General features: G+C 49.3%; 1 protein-coding gene across 1 annotated transcript in view; it reads right to left on the bottom strand.

Moving 5' to 3' along the window:
- Ptpre (protein tyrosine phosphatase, receptor type E) overlaps positions 1 to 17,690 on the bottom strand; it is a 148,691-nt gene that overhangs the window by 38,978 nt on the left and 92,023 nt on the right. Inside the window, exon 3 of the mRNA XM_005351420.3 lies at positions 3,207 to 3,319. Coding sequence (XP_005351477.1) covers positions 3,207 to 3,312 — 106 coding nt within the window. The 5' untranslated portion in view covers positions 3,313 to 3,319. The remainder of the gene's footprint in view (positions 1 to 3,206; positions 3,320 to 17,690) is intronic.

The following is a 17,690-nucleotide window of genomic DNA, read 5'->3' as shown; positions in this document are numbered from 1 at the left end:
GTGCGCCACCACCACCCGGCTAGGAGCCAGATCTTTTAAAGGGTACTTGGGGTGATCTCCCAAGTTCCAGGACAAAGGAGCTGCCATGTAACTTGAGGCCTTCATAGCTCCTAACAGTGCGACCATAGATGCTGCTAAGCGGCCGAGGCGGAAGAGACATAAAAAGAATTTGCTGCTGTTCTGGGTGCTGAGGTCACGTGACAGTCCTCTCTTCCTGAAAGCAACACTTCCTGCCCATGACAATGTTATGAACCAATAAATCTTGCTTTCAAATGAACCAGAAAGCCCTAGACATGGACGGGAGACTCAGTACCACCTGTGGGGTTGTCACGGACTCCGACAATTCCTATCCCCTACTGTGAGGAGATGGATATACTCTGTCCTCAGGACTTTAAGATGCGCACAGGGACATATGGACAGTCTCCCAGGTACCCTAAACAACCAGCTGATTAGTGTTGGTGAGGGAAGCTAGGGGTGTGGGTTGGAAGACTTTAGTGAATGTTCCAGAAGGTCACTGTCCTTGAGGCAGGTCTGGGATGCCTAAGGCTGCAGGACACTGCTGAGAACCCGTGTGTGGAAAGCAACCTGCAGTGAGGCGTGTGTTGCAGAGTCTGGGCTTTTTTTTTTTTTTTTGTGGCTGTGGGTTTCCCCTGGGGTGTCACGACAAGGAGGAAGTGGGAAGACAGTACAGCCAGCCAGGGTCCTCTCAGCCCGGTGTTTGCTTCCATGGAGCGCGGCACTTCTTCCTCCCCTTAGGGCGGTCACTGTCTCTCTAGGCTGTTATCTAGGGACAGGAGACCCTGTAGAGCCCTTGACGGGGTGAAGCTGGCCCACTGGGATGGCACCAGCTTCCACGGACTTTTTCTAAAGAGTGTTTCTGTAAGGATATTGACAATTTGGGTTTTCTTTAAGCCTTGCAAGGACCAAGCAGGACGTTGAATTTCATGTGTAAACTAGATCGGTGCATGGCCGCCAAGACAGTTAGAGACAGCCGTCCGAGGGGATTTCTGGGTGGGATCAACACTAGAATCCATAGGCTGAGTAAGGCAGACGGTCTGTCCCAGTGTGTCTAGGCTTCACTCTGTCAGGAATGGAGCAAGTATGTAATAAAGGATGGACACGAGGCAGGTGCAGAGACAGGGGTTAGCCTTTGCTATTGCAAGTTCATTCTGACTTTACCACCAGGGCACGCTGCAGGGAATCCCTGTCAACTGCTCATCCTGATTCCACCCATCTGCCCTGAGCCTAGCTCTCTCCGGGTGCAGCACAATCCATTAAACACACACACACACTGAAGGAGTTGCGGGATTTTAGCAGCAGCATTCCTGACTTTCAGAAACCGGTCAAATGACCTAATCTGGAGCTTGCTCCCTGTTGACCACAGCAGAAGCCAACACTGTGGGATGCTGCTGTGTCCTGAAGACAGTCCAGCCTGCTTGTCTCTGTAATGCTCACTGCACTGCCAACCAAGAGCTGGGACGGCTACCACCTATGCCTCCTGAGTCCGGACAGGCAGGCACAGAGGGGTTCAGTAAGGCCTTTCAGGTTACTCAGCTAACAAGTAGCAGAGAATGAGGTTGGAACCCAGGCGGTGAGAGCCAAGAAGACCCATTCTTGGTTTTTATTTCCATTTCCTCATCCTCTTCCTCACTTTGGCTTTGCAAAATATTTACTAATTTAATTGAGATGAAATTGACATGTTAGAAAATGCACCTATTTTCAATGTGAGGTGAATAACTTTCCAGGGTTAGGCAGCGCTGGCTGTTACAGTATTATTATTAGGATAATTCTTTTTCTTTTATTAGAATATTTCTTTGTCTCCAGTAAGATCCCTCCTGTCTTCATCCTCAACAGAAGCAACTGCTCACTACTCTCCCTGCCCATGCTATTCAGGTCCTGGAGATTTCCTCTCAATGGAATCCTACTTACTCTATAGCATGTGATCCCTGTGTCTACCTTGTGTCACTGGGAATATCTGTGAGCTTTCTCCTTGATATCATATGGACACCAGTGTGCTTTTTCCTCTTCTGTATCCTTTAAACTACAAAGTGAGGGGAGAGACTGAGAAAAACCCCCATCCCTGCCTTGGACTGTATCTGTCCTAACTTTCTCATGAGGACAGGACGGCACTGTCCATTCCAACTCCATCTCCTAGAAGCCATGAGACACCCAAGAATGCTCCTCATTCATCTCTAAAATTAGTGACTCCTTTTTTTTTTTTAAAAAAAAGAGAAACCTCACCATATATCAATATTACAGAATATTGTAACAATGATTTCTTCATCACCATTATTAGACCTGTTGTGTGGCAATTTCCTCAATGTTGAAACATCTTCTCATGAAAGGGAGTCAGAAGTTCACAAAACATAAGAAAGCTCTAAGACCCACAAGGTTTTACAAGCCATAGATGAATTGCCAGGGGTGTGTTTGAGGTGGAGGGAGTCTTCCGTGGGGTTGCTTACAAGTTGCCTAGGAGACAGGCATGAGACAGGACCCGTGAGCTGTTACCGAGGCGGGAGTGGGCTTTCCAGTGAGGCAGCTGCCTCTGAGTCACGCCTGCTTCCCTGCATAACCCCAAGCCATGTACTGGATCACCAAGGGAGACATGGGTGCTGTCATTTCTTGGGTCTATGAAGGGTGTCTTCTCTTGGGCAAATATCTGTTTGCTCATATCTCCTCAGAAAAAGTTACCCAACAAACCATCAAACCGATATTCACATTTGCCCAACCCATGGGTCAGGGTTTGATAACCGTTGGTTCTAACAGGGCTCTACGCAGCCAGAGTTCTCAGAATTTATTGTTAAATTAATTAATTAATTGTGTGTGTCAATGAGTGGGCAATGCAGTCACAGTGCATGTGGAGAGGTCAGAGGACAACTTTCAGGGGTCAGTTTTCTCCTTTTCCACTGTATGGGTCTCAGGGATGGAACTCAGCTTCTCAGGTCTGACAGAGGCTCTTTGTCCCCAAGTCATCTTGACGGTCCTCTCAGGCTTTCTCACGCTCTCCTTCTTCCACCAATGCTGAGGCCCTCCTCAGCGGGTGGACAGCCTCCCTGGACACTCTTAGATAGCTCTGGTCAAGGGTACGCGCTCAGCTTCCTGGTTGCCACACTGAACCCCTCTTCCCCCAGCAGTCCGGGGTGCTTGGGAGGGGGCCGTGTGTGAGGCAGTAACAGGGGCATCTGGGATGAGGGTAGGGCTCTTACCTGCAGTTGTGCTGGTCCAATTGCTCTCTGTTGGAGTGGTGTCGTTGCCAGCTCTGGCGAGTGACAAGCTAAAACTGGCCAGCAGGAGTGGACAAAAGGGCTCCATGGCACACCTGCAAAGAGACAAGGGCTTTACTTAAGAGTCGTTCTGGGGTAGCAGGCCCCGGACATGGCTCTCACTCGAAAGGGAGGGGAAAGAATTAAGAGATGAACTCATTACAGGTTCCAAGGGAGCCAAGAACTCTGCCTCCCGACTTCACAGTCTCTTTTGTCTTCCCACACTGTGGAGGTACAGTCATGGTCACCTGCAGGTCCGGCCAGAGTTCCCACGGCTCACAGCTCCCACACTGCTAAGGATGAACCAGCGTGGAGTGTGACCAGACCTCAGTCTTGTCCATACTGCTAACCAAGAGGCATCTTAATGAGTCACCTGGCACACCAGATATCATGTCCCCCAGTACCAACTGCTCACCACTTCCCTTCCACAGTCATTCTCTGGCCAAGTTGTATCTATGGTGGGTGTCCTATCTTGGGTAAACAGATGCCAGTCCCTCCCGTGTGCCTTTTAGGTCCTTCTCACTAGGCTGGCCAAATCCATTCCCTCCAGACCTGGCACAGGAGCTCCTGGCCAATCAGTTTGAGGCTAGCTTCAGGGTCCTTCTCTTCCCTCTTCCATCCAGTGGCTCTGAGCTCTCCTGGTCCACTTCAACAGCCCCCTCCAGACCTTGCTTCTGACTGTACTAACTTCCTGCTCCACAGAGCCATTTACAGCCTCAGGAGGAAGCTAAGTGATTACCAGGTTGGATGGATGCAGGGGACAGTCCAGTTGGCAAGACGGTCAACACAGAGAAAGCTTTTTTATACCAGGACCCCACAAGCAGTAACCTCGGATTCACACTTTGCCCCCACTTTGCCCAACCACATTCAACCCTCATTAGAAGCGACAGTGATGGCAACTACCCCGTAGCGTAGAAAACCTTACTTGAGGACTTCTGACCAATAGAGGCAGGCAATGGCTCCGCCCAGCGCAGATTTGTTCCCTGTCCATGGAACCTCATCCACAGTCAGCCCAGAGGCTCTGCCCCATCCTTATTGAGATCTGCTACCCAGAACCTCCATGAGGGATGTGGATGGACCAGACCTCAGAACTGAGGCCAGTAGACACTCTGCACTTGGGCTGTTCCAATAGGGAACACTAATGTTTGTAATTACTGAAGGCCTGGAAGGAACAAAGCAATACCCAGCGCTTCTCAGCAGGCAGCCCTGCCAAGGTGAAACAACCCCCATCCCCATACATTGGAACTATCATCCCAGGACAATTAGTCGGTGGCCACAGGCACACATGCACACATGGCCTCTCCTTTTCCTAGTTCCCAAAGGCGCATTGTAGATTTATAAAGTGAGCCACAGACATAAACAGCTCTCTGCTTGAGTACCCGCTCTGGGCTGCTATCTGCATGTGTGTCAGGGACACAGTAACCTCATGAGGGTTGCGAACCAGTGGATGGTGAAAGACTGGGCAAAGTTAGGCTGCAGGGCTATAAAGCCCACATTGAAGGTCAGGACTGCTGGGGACACACACCCTCAACTGGATCCATGCTTCCCAGTCTCTCCTTTGACAGGCAGCTCCACACACATCGCCACACGCTGCCTTTTCCCTTTCCAATCTGTTCCTGAGCAATGCCATGGTGCTTTACATACACTAGAGGAAACTGTGGCGTAATTGATTGGGAATTATTAACTGCCTCACTCCAACTCCAGAGATGTAGAATTCCTGGGTGAAACATGGTGCTGCATCCCCGGCATTAATAACCTCCCTCATGGAGCACTCAGCGATCTAAGAGGAGGTGTGGCCAGCACCCTTGAGGAAGGTGAAGCTCAATCCCTCTCTCCTGTCATGGCGGTGCTCTCCAAGTTCTCAGAGCTGAAATTCCGGCTGGGACCAGCAGAGGGAGACACACTGCAGACGTCACAACCTGTCCAGCCATCTGGTGTCTCTTTATTGTCCCACTTGTATTCTAAGCCTAGTGACAACCTGTCGGAGGATCCCTGGCCATCCACTCTCAAAAACTTGCGCAGGCTACTTAGTAAGCACAGACACGAATCTGTGAGGGGAAAAATGTGTGAAAGAGGCATTAAATCCACGCCGAGCTCCAAGGATTTGCAGCTGACTAGCATTCGCTGCGCGCCTGCCAAGTGCTGAGCGCAGGAGGCACGGAGCTAGTGCCGTCTGCAGAGCTGGAATGAACAAAGCGGTCTATTCCCAGAAAAGCACACTGTATTTTTACTCTACCCCAAATCCACCCATCTATCAGTTTGATTATAAACCTACCTTTCTTATTCCATTGAATACTTTCCCAGGACTTCCCAAGAACAGGTTAAGTAGCCTGCAAGTATCTAGACATGAGAAGTTGACCCCAGTCCTGTCTGTGGCCATGGAAGCTCCCGGACTTGGAAGGGGAGGGCAAGAGCAGCCTCAGCCACCCCTTAGAAGCTGTGGAGGCTGGGTCACACAACCAGGGAGTCAGTCACAGTTCCCCCCCCCCCCCCCCGAAACGAAGCATACAATCAGACCCTCCAGCAAATGGGAGGACACAGAGGGTTGGAGGAAGCTGTGCATGACCTGCTGTCGCGCCATCTTTGTCTTCGCCCACAGGAACTACTTTCCTAGGGGGAACTGAAGAGTGAGGGTGGGAAGTTTGGGGCTGAAGGGTTGAGAAGGCCATGGAACAACTTGTTAGCCAGTGACTTGTTCCTTCAGGCTCATTTCTAGTGACAACTCATGTTACTAGAATCACATGGGGGCCCAACACCGGTGGGATGTTGGAACTCTATATCTCTGGAGAGTGATAGGTTTATATACAAAAGAAGTATGAAGGCCACCCTCTCCCTCTCATGTTCCTGGTGTGGGTATGGAGGGACCATCTTCACGCCAAGGGAACATGAATGAAGGCACGGCAGGTGCCATGATATTTTTCTCAGGACCACTGTCTCATTCCCAGGGTCCTTCACGTTAGCACACAGATTACCCATGGGTCTTAGACAGGACAGTGAAGATTCTGGGAGCAGACTAAATCTGGTCTGTGACGAATCTCCACAGCTGGGAGCAGACTAAATCTGACCTTTGATGAATCTCCACAGCAGAAAGTCCTTAGCTTCAAGTAGGAGGGCTACAAACACTTGACTGACAATGGACAGGTGTTTCTTTCTCACCTGCAGCACAGAGGGCGTACACCCATGGGTGCCGGTCAGCCAAGGCTGGGCACCTTGCACCCGTGAGCAGCAGTTCAGTGTAGGAAGTTCAGATCTGGGAGGAAGGAGCTGGTGCTGTAGAATGGTGGCTGGTAACGTATGTCGTTCTTTTGGAACACAGCAGAGTTGCTGGCCTTGGCCCTTTCTGCCTTTACTACCCCTTATCCAGCCACCAGACAGTAGCTCTGAGGGCTTGGTTGTCTGTGTGTTTAATACATGTGAGGACAGTGACTTGGGAAGCCATGCGAGGGGGTCAGCTCCCCTGGAACGGGAGTTACCATCTATTCTGATCCCTTTCCCTCAAGTCCATGTGAGTGCTGGGAATCGAACTTTGGTCTCCTGCAAGTGCTCTTAGCCGCCAAGACAGCTCTCCAGCCCCAATAATCTGCTTCTAATGCCTGTCTTCTATAAAATCAGGACAAGGTGACTCACGCAACAAGATAATTGCTTTTTAATGTTCCAGGAAAAGACAGAAACTCAGATAAAATAATACTTTTCCATGGCAAAAGAAACAAAACCCAGACCTTTCCTAACACTTAGGTGTGAATATACTTACAGTGACGAGAGATTTAAACAATTATTTTCTTTAAAAAAAAAAAAACCATTCATTAAAATCTGCAGACACAGCATGTTTCAGGTGTAGCAATGTGACCCTGCCCCTTTGAAGAGGGCTTCACTTATTAAAAAAGAAAAGATGTTCACAGGGAGTCCTCAGCTCAGTGGGTGAAGGGCGGAACTTAATTGCTTTTGAGCAAAGGTAATTGAATGTCTGAATGCAAACACGGAAACATCTTTAAAATGAGGTTGTCAAAGGGGTCCTCACGTTGAGAAAAAAAGCAAAAGCAAAAGAGATCAGGTAGGAACGAGGGAAGAGGGAGAAAGGCTTGGGGGTGGCTGACCCTGGCTGTTGGTCACCTGACAGATATCCTCCAGGAACTGGCTATCTGAATAGGTCAGAGCAGGCCTGGTGGAGGCAGGTGTCATCCTGGGCATGTGAAGGGGCACAGTGGGGTGACAATCAGGTGCTGACCCCTAGGAAGGAAGGAAAAAGAGACAGGGAGGGAAGGAGGTGGGGGGGACAGATAAATAGAGATAGAGAAGGAGGAGGAGAGGAGAGAGGGAAGTGGGGAGGAAGAGAGATGGATGCAGATAAGTAACATTTGACGTGGCTTTTTGGGAAAGACCTGCAAGCCTTTGAGCCTGTCGGCGGGTCTGTTAGGGAACAATTTCCAGTCCCTATGTGGTGCGTGCTAATTTGCATAATTCCAATTATTCACCGAGCCCTCTTGAAGATGAGTAAGAAGTGAAGAGCCTCTTCTGTCGGAATTCAGTCTGTTTCATCAAAGCCACAAGGCCAGATCATGGAAATCACAGACTCCCACGCAGGAGCACATTTTCACAGATTGTGAAACCGTATTCGGACTCATCTCATCAGCAAGCAGCAAGGGTCTGGTCAAGTCAGGCACTGGGTTAGAGACCAGGAAGCTAACAGCATCTCTCTCCATGGGGCCACATGGGGGTACATGGAGCCAGAAACCAAACTTTCCAACCTGAGAAGACAGGAAGACTGAAAATCTACACGTGGTGACTGCATGAAACTAAGGGATGGGGGACACATAGAAGTGTGAATGGGGATCACATAGGACCAGCGAATGAGGGTCACGTAGAATTACAATGAATGGGGGCTGCATAAGACCAGGGAATGGGAGTCACAGTGAACTCTTCTTTCCCATGTAAACAGAAGCAGGTAATTGGTTGGAATAACCCTTTGATCTTACTTAACCCAAATTTTCACTAGTGAGTGGATATTAGCGATTATGGGGGGGACGGAAAGGCAAGGAAAGTAAGTTCAATATCCACAGATTTTAAAATGAATAAATCACAGACACAGCAAGGACTCTCAGTAACCTCTGTCTCTGTCCCTTTCTTTATCACAAAAGCCCACAGCTCTAAAGGAAGGCGTCGCCAGTTCCTACAAAGGAAATCTGAACGGTGAGGCTCGCCCACTGGGAAAGGAACTCTGATTATGTTCTGTGCATGTCAGCTTGCCACGACTGTGACAGAACCCCCGAGGAAAACACCTTAGGGGGAGCCTCACCCCAAACACCATCAGATCTTGAACCTATCAGTGAACCGATCAACTGATGAGGTTGGAGCCCGGATGACGCAGTCACTGCCCACACATAGCCCATGAGCCGGACACTGATTTTCCTGAGTGCTTAGGGGATGTTTCATGCCGTCACCGTGTCCATGCTTACCACTACTGCAGCTTCGGGTTAATGAGCGTGTCCAGGTGTTACTACCTGTGAAGTTACTACCACAGGAGGTGTGGTCTTTCAGTGATGGTGCCCTTGCTCTAATCCACTCCAATCCCCAGCCCCTTGGTCACTCTGCTATCTCTTATCTGCTTAGGCATCTCACTTGCCACCCATCCCCCATCCCCGCCCCCTCATCAGCCACCATAGATACCCTGCTCTCCCTATCAGCCCTCCACACCACACCTGACTCGATCATTGACGACAGCTCTCCATCCGCCTGTCCATCTGTCCATCTGTCTCCTGCTGTCTGGCCTCCCTTGTCTACTCTTCTCTGCATTTGAATGTACATTTCTGTGAGAGCCCTTCATGGTCTGGTGGCTGGAGGGGAAAGAGAGGCTGAGTCCCAACAGCACCGCGTAAAATGGCAGGGGTGCTGTCAGGAGATGAGGGTGCAGGTGTCTGTAGCTGGGGACCCACTGCATTTGGAGGGACAAGATGGATCTGCACTCTTCCTTCAGGCCACTGGAGTAAGGACACGGCTGACAACATCTTCTCTGAACTTGCATTATGTCAGAGCCCCAAGAACACTCAGCAGGACTATGGGTTTCTACTTTGGGGGCAAGAACACATGGAAGGCATTTCCCCTATTTTCGCTAAGCCTGAGGGTAGCCCCAGCCCTACTGCATTCCCTCTCTGTCCTGTGCATGCAGCGCCCCTCACAGACCAACTGCACCTGGGGTCTTGGGAAGAGACAGCTGTGCACTGTGGGCGGTGTTTTTGGGAGCCCTCTGGGGCGAGAGACAGACACTTTCCGAGGTAGAGTCAGCGAGAGACCACTTCCTCCCCTCGTGACTTTTATTTGACTTTATCTGGGCTATAAATCAGCCGGTGATGCCCTTCGATCAAGACCCATAAATAAACCAACACTTCCATTACTGCTTCCTGGGGAGACGCCAAAGTATTTTGATAGACTAATGTTCTCTGTGCTGAAATCAGCTTCTACAACCCCGGGATAATTGCCTCAGCAAATATGCCAATCACCTGGGCACCCCACTCTGCCAGTGCCCAACAACGAAATGAGTGTGTGGAGGCCAGAAGAGGATGTCTGATCTCCTGGAGGTGCAGTTATAGGAGGCTGTGGGCTACCCAATAGGGGTGCTGGGGACCAAACTGGGTCCTCTGCAAGACAGCAGGGGTCAAAACTCTTAACCTGGGAGCATCTCTCCCGTCCCTTTCCTTGCTTCATTTCTTTCTCCCCCTCTCTCCCCTATCACCATAGGGCAGTTTTAGGTCTTCCTAAAGGACAGCAAGGGCCTCTAATTACAGACAAAATGGTATATATCTTACCACCCGCTACCTCCTGCCCAGGCTGTCAGACCCACTGCCCTAGGGCATGGCAGTCAGCAGAGGTCTCAGACAACACTGCTCAACTTCCAGCAGTAGCAAGACCTATCAGCATGACCAGAGCCACAGAATATGGGTTCTGCTTGGGACAATGAGCCCTGTTCTAATTGGACCACAAGACAGGAGATTTAAGAGGCAGGTCACACAGATCTGCAAGATGACAGGGATGTGGTTTACAGCTAGAAGCTGCTGCACAGACACCGTTGATCTACCTGCCTGCTGCAAGGCTCTGTGGGAAGAAGGCACACATAAGGAACCCAGCACCCCCTGGAAGCAGCAAGGTGATTCCCTCTTAGTTGAGGCCAAGAGAAAACAGGCTGGAGAATTTAGGTCTGTACCCTCATATAGGACTCAATGGGCTAGCCTGTGCCCTCCACAGCCACTGGGAGTAAAAAGTTCTAGAAAGCATAAGAAGGAACTATATTCCAGAGGTGAAGAGAAGAGCATTCTCTCCCCGTGACAGTGTAATTAGTAACCCAACAAAATGCCCAGGGAAACAGTCAGTGCCTCCTCTTGATGGGGGTTTGGGAGCTAAGAGAGACAGACATACTTTTGTTCAAATCCATCACACCCTAGGCTTGATGTCCGGGCATTTTTATCCTAATTGTGCAATACCATCTTTAAAAGAGGGGTGCTTTCAGAACGTGGTGAAAAACTAGGCATGTAGCTCAGCATTCATACGACCTTGGGTATAAGCATGAGACAAGATGGAGTGAGACCATGTGCACGCCGTAAACAAGAGGGTCAGAAGTGCAAGGCCACCCTTGGCTACATAACACATTCTGGGTTCCAAGTCAGTTTGAGTTATAGAAAACCCTGTCTCAGAACCAAAGAAACCAAAGCCAGTGTCCAGGTCCCTTCTCGTCAGCAGACTCCCGCTTGCAGCTTCTGTACCATGGTGCATTTTCATTCATAGCTTAGCATCCCGGGGCCCTAGTTCCAAGGCAGGGAAAGCGCTCTCTGCATCTTCAAGGGGCAGAGGGGATAGGCAGAAAGGATGCTATCTAAATGCCGCGGATATGAATTGATTACTGCGATTCTACCTTGCATCAAGGGTGTGCTGTGGCAAACCTTGAGTGGGGCTTGCCACATGTTTCCCATGCCTCCTTTGTTGAGAAAGGGTGTAGGACATAGGAGTGATGCTCATCTGAGCAAATGGAAGGTAAACTCATGCCTATAGGGGACTGACCACTGACTATATGCACTAAGATTGGTCATCTCAGCAGCAGAGAAAGGGCCTGGTTTCTCCTTCCCAGCTGGTCCATGTAATGGGAGGTGTGTGGGGGTTGAAGGTGAGACTCCAGCCCTCAATCCTATCTATAATATATATATATATTTTTTTTCTACATTCTTACCCAGGAGCTCTCAGGCTGGGTTGGAAAGAGGCTGCGCAGATTAGCTCCAGAGCTTAGGTAGGTTCAGCCCTCACATCTCAGGCACCAAGGAAGCTGTGCACGTTCAGTGCTCACACAACTAACTGGGTGTGCCAGAGAGGGTCTAAATGTTTCTCTGAGTTATAATGCAGGGACATTGCTTTTCTTAGCTGCAACTTGAGACCAGATTTTTCTCACTAAATAACCATAGGAGCAGTTATAAATAATTCATGCACGCTGTTTGGCTCAATTAACATCGCTCACGTGGCAGGGGCAGTTCTTTGAAGTCAGTCCTTTCTTGAGGGACGGTGACACACTCGCGTTGGACCGGGCCACGCATCTGCCCTAATTAGATATTTACACAAGAGACCTGAGTGAAGAGGGTGGATTTATTTTTAATAAAAGAAGATTAAAACGTGTGCATTCGCAGCAAATTAAGGAAGACCAAACTGAATTAAAATTCTCCCACAACTTGGCACAGTGAGGGTCTGAAAACGAGGCACCTCACTTGAAATCACGAAATGATGTTGCTTAAAGTCAGGAAATGAAAATTAGGCTTTTCCTTTCCCTAACTCCCTTTGCTAACGTCCCGTGGGAGTCCCAGTGAGGATGCCAGGGAATGCCATGTGCCCCCTGCCTTTGGAGAGCTGTTTAAGCCCAGCCCGCAAGTCCACCTGTGGAGCAGCAGCCCTCGGCTGTAAGTAGAGGCAGATGCGGGTGATATGGCAAGAAGCGGGGTAAGGTTGGATCACTTTGAGTTATACTGTGAGGCAGGCCACACCTGAGCTCCTCAAAGAAGGCTAGGCCTCTAGGCTCTTTGTGACTGGACATGCATTTAAATATTCCAAATTAATGTAAAATCTTAAAAACTTAGGTAAGAGCCTCTTAGAGTGACTCCGTACATATATGTTACCACTTTAAATACAGAAATACACTTGTCCACAGAGAGCTGGAACCTCGGTGTTTCCGGTAGCTTTGTTCATAGGGACAAGTGATTAGAGACGATACATTTGAGTATCAGGAGGGATGGGGTTAAATTTGCTCTCAAAAGCAAGTGTGCTGAAAAGAAAAACAAAGGTATTCATCTCCTCATGCTCAGGAGTTCAGCCCAGAGAGGATGCTGGGAGAGGCCGGTGCAAGCAGTCCTCCCTCCTTGCTGTCCAGCATCTTCTCTGGACCCCTGCCTCAGCAATCGCCTGCCCTCTGCATCTCAGCCACTCTGAGTCTGTGCTTGGGGCTTTCCCCCCGATCCTTCACCTGTCTGGCCCATGCCAGCCTCCGAAGGAGCCCATGCCCTTCCTCACAATGCTGTCCCCCACCTGTTTCTAGTACTGAAACATCGCCAAGGCACCACCTTCCTGCCTGGTGCACAGTGCATAGGGGAGCCATGTGCTTCCGTGGTCTTTTCTTCTGCTGAGGACGAAACCCAGAAAGACCACAACTTATTTGGCCCAAGACATATATCCAGAGAATGGAAGAGTCAGGGTCACATTCTAGTCCAATTCACGTCAGTTTGTGGTAGCTTCATTCACTCATGCACCCATGTATTTGTTCATTCACTCATTCACTCACTCATTCATTCATTCATTCATTAACTTTTTAATGGCACTGACTGTGTCCAAAGACCCCCCACCACCCCTCCTACAGTGCAGGTTACTAGAGCAGAACACCTCACATTAGATAGTTCTGGAGTTCAGAACCCCCAGATGAAGCCGCCAGCAGATTCAGTGTCTACAGAGGATCTACTTCTTGCTCCTAGATGGCTCTAATGCTAACTTCGGGCAAGCTCCTTTCAGGCCCTGGCTCCTAAGTGTTCCCCAACGGTACTCAAAGGTATTCCTGGGCTGGGCATGTAGCTCAGGAGTAGATGGCTTGCCCAACACATGCGAGCCCCCAGGTTGAATCTCCATCACCATAAAAAAACCGAAACCAAAGAAATACAAACCGAATTCTCTCTCCGTTTTTAGATCATCACAACAGGTCCCCTAAGAGGAACCCTCCGTGCTCTTTGAACAAATTGAATGTCACAGGTCAGCTCTGCCCTTCTTCTGGTCTCTGTGATTAGGGCTGCAGGGAGGACAGCCTCAGCCTCCCTGGGCCCAGACAACAGTAAGGCTGCACACTCAGAGCAGGAAAACCCCAGGAGGAAAAAAGAGAGAGTGGGCTTGGGGTGGTGTGAGCGCGTTAGTGGTTGGGGGTGGTGTGAGCATGCTAGTTCCAGGGTTACATTTCACTTTACCGACGCTCTGCTGGCAAACTACAGCCAGCCCCATATAATTACAGAAAATTAGAACGGCAGCGCGGCAGCAAACCCAAGAGCCACCCTTTGGGAATATTAATAAGTAGACACTCTCCTCTTTAATAGTAAATGCACACCCATTTCATAAACTGGCTTGTTCTCACACTGGGAAACACCACGGAGCTCATGCATTTTTAAAGAAATGCTGATTTTAGTGTGACCACGAGATAGTAATAGAGATTATTTTTTTTTTTATTTGCCCAGATTTGTTTGTTCACTGGTTCAACAGGTGTTTCCCACATCATGGAACGGGGTCTGGTTTAACTGGCAAGGCTAGACAAATATGCTCCCTTAAGTATGTCTACTCTAACTGGGGGGGGTCACTCTCCCATGGAAAATTTCAGTAGGTGCCAGGTATTCCTGCCTCACCTCCGACAGCCCACCTAAATAGAATGCATGCTACAGAAGCCGGGGTGACTAAGCTTGTATCCTCAACCTCACTGCACTCACAGGAGCATGAAGCGCTGCTCTTCCAAGGCTGGCATGCTGGAGACATGGCTACATGGCTCCTGAGCTGAGCAGAGGGCCACATGTAACACTTGACTGCCAGGAGAAAGCCTTCCTAAGACCTGGGGCCTTCACCAGTCCTGCCTTGGGGGACAGAATGATGGTCTTGATTTTTTATTTGCTGCTAAGCCAGGGTGGACAGCAATATTGGAGATTTATTATTATTATCATTATTATTATTTTCAGGCAGGTGATGGTCTGGATCTTATAAGCCAAGGGTAGGTAGAAGTTATGTTGTTGCCTACGGAGGTGCTGAGCTCAGAGACATTTGATACATTTTATCAAATGTATTGAGCATTTTAGTGGCTTGAAACCAGCCTGGAAGTGCACTGAGGACAGGGAGACGTTTACCTGGGCTCAATATCTGTCACTTGGCTAGTTGCCTGTCTCTCAGAAACTCTATCTTCCTTAATCTGAGGCTCTGTGATTTGAGACCCTGTGCCAGCTTTAGGATGCGTGGGGAACTCAGGGGAGCCCTCTTCACGATCTGCTCTGAGCCAGCAAGAGGACAGTGACCTCTGCCTACCTACACAAGTGCTCCTGGCACCACCTCTGTTCCACTTCATCTGGAGCACCCACTGCTGAGCACACCCTGAACCTGGGTTCCAACAAGAGGATGCGAGGGGACTCCAAGATGCTCACAGCCCAGTGGGGCAGACACACAATGGCAAAGTGCTGAGTGTTGAAGAGGAAGCTGATATGTGTTCAAGAAGGGAGTTTATGTGATTAAAGTGCTATTGGTTAACGTTTTATGGGCTCTGCTTTGAACTCTGAAATCAGAAACCTGAAACTAGATGCAAAATTCGGGAGCCATTTCTGCTTAACTGGAGGTCAAATTCCAAAGATGACCAGCAGATGGCGCCATGGGGGAAGTCCTAGAACAGGCTAGCGCACCAGCCCCCTGCTGTCAGATCAGAGTCCATAGCTTTTTAAACTAACTCCCTGTGTCCCCAAAGGTCATCCTCTGGCCAGCATCTCTACAGATTTACACTTTGTAAATGTGGTTTCTGGTCCCATCACTACTCAAGCAATGACCTCAGCAATGCTGTGACAACCTTTTCAAATCCCCTCTCTCCATTCACACACGGTTGAAGCGATTACTTAGGAAGTAGCCTTTTAGGGCACGTCTGAATTCTGCCTAGCAGGCACCCTCACCCCATCTCCTCACCTTCATATCAAGTCCACCATCCGTGGGTCTCTCATTCCTCCCTCAGTCAAGAAATTTAACACCCCAGTGAAAAAGTTCCTTGGCTGAAGGGAGCTAGGAGGAAATTACCCATCCAATAGCAGAGGGCATTGGCTTTCTTCCCACAGTATTGATTTCCCCATACATATTAAAATCAATTATTCTGGAGACTATAACGCACAGCGCATACATACACATATCCAGGAGGCGCTAAACATGAGGTGGCGGTCTCTCACCTGCCAGCTGCTTAATGGGTCTGCTATTGGCTATTTCGCACACCCACAAGGACAGCCGCTGGGAGAAAAATTGTCGGTTGCATAGCCTCTCGCCGGATGTGTAATGGTGTCTATTCCTCACCGAGTGGGCAGCCTTGTTATTTCCTAGCCAAGGAAAAGGGTTAGCTCCCAGCCAAGCCTTCTCTGCAGAGCCAGGCGTGTGGCAGGAGCCTGGTTTCCAAGTCCCTCGACGCTTCCATTTTCCAAGTGCAAGAGCAGCTTGGGCAAATCATGCAAATTGGAGACTCTGCGTAGTGGAACACTGAGGCTATGAGTGAGTTAGGCCAGTGGTGCAGAGAAAATGAGAGGGGCTGGAGGGACTGGGAAAGGCGAGCCACGTTCGCAGCCCACAGGGAACCTCAAATCTGGGCACTAAGTGAAGAAATGAATGCCTCAGTATTGTGGCATACCCCATAAACAGAGTGGCCATTTCTTGTTTGCCTTGGACTGTTGGCTCATGGCTCTGGCTGGGTATGGCCCTCCCCTTTCCCTTTCACCAAAGGGTTTGAGGAGCCAGTCACATGTCCTCCAGACTATGTACCACAGTGGATGGGTAATTGCCACGCAGAAATGGGAGGGAAATTCTGTTATCTTTACATGGAAACCACTGCCAAAGTAAATAACCCTCGCTTTTCCAACAATCATATTTAGAAGTTTAAGAAATTGAGGAATCCTAAGTTTAAAGAACTAAATGGTTGAGTGTCGCCCCCCCCCCCAGCATCTTCTAACCATGACTGCTGTCTTTGAGGTACGCCCACTGGAAATGCCTGGATCTCAAAAATTAAGACACCTGCTCCCATCCACAAGCCAAGTGGGTCTTGGACCAGTTTTGCTTCTCTCTGGGTGCATAAAACCAGCAGAGCAGAAACTCTCACGTCTCCAGGGATGTTGGAAAGCTGAGGGAAGCCCTTAGTACTGCCTGGTCACATGGGGACCTTCTGCAGCAGTATTCTGAGTACTGAGAAAATGGTCATAAGATCAAGACCAGCTACACAGAGCAGCCACTACTCCCCAACTCTTTCACTAACTCTCAGGAATGAACTGTGATGCAGCCCCCTGCTGTTGATGATGGACCGCTCTAGGATGTAAACAAATCACTTTGAATTCAGCTCAGAGGTGAGCAAGGTGCGGGCAACATAATCCATTTTACTTCTGTTTCTTTTTGTATATCCTGGTGCTGAGCAGGGCATCTGGGGAGGGCCTCTGCTTTTAGTTCCAAGGACACAAACTCCTGGAACACCCAGGACATAGAGTGAGAACAGGCGCTTCCATCCGAGCACAGAGAAAGGACTCAGAAGGCGCTACATTGTTGCTGAACCTCTACATCTGAGCTCCTAAGCAGTCCCAGTCTGGGAAGGCTTGCTCCGGCAATACCTGCAGAGAACACCTAGTTCCCACCATGACAAGACTAGAATTTAGTCCTTTGACCTCTTCTACCTCTCTGGACAGTACAAGGCTTCCATGGTGCCTATTTTACGGGGCAATACAAAGCAGAGAGGTCAGGCATCTAGCCCACTGACACCCAATTAGTACACTGACCCCCACAGAACCTGAGCTCAAACTCACGCAATCTGCCCGGCACTCAGAACATAGACACCCACGTGTCTACGGTTGAGGTTCATTAGTCCTGGGTGTGCTTTTGCTCCTGAACTTTGTAACATTTCATCAGGATGAGTGTGGGGCTCATCTAAACAGACAGACCTCTCATTTCAGGACAAACGGATACACATTTTGTAAATTCCAAAAAAAAAAAAAATCACAGAAAATTATTTACTGACTCCCCCAATCCACATGAGAAAAAAAATACCCTTTGCTTCTTTTGGCAGAAGCCAGTGTTAGCATTTGTGGGGCTGGGACTCTAAACATCCGCATGCAAGGCTTCATTTATCCTGTTCTACCTGGGAGAGGCCCGGCATCCTTAAAAGCGATT

This window comes from Microtus ochrogaster, chromosome 8 (genome assembly GCF_000317375.1).
Source record: "Microtus ochrogaster isolate Prairie Vole_2 chromosome 8, MicOch1.0, whole genome shotgun sequence".
In the NCBI taxonomy this organism is placed as follows: domain Eukaryota; kingdom Metazoa; phylum Chordata; class Mammalia; order Rodentia; family Cricetidae; genus Microtus; species Microtus ochrogaster.
The sequence above is the reverse complement of the archived record's forward strand: the minus strand, read 5'-3'. Positions and strand labels throughout refer to the sequence as shown.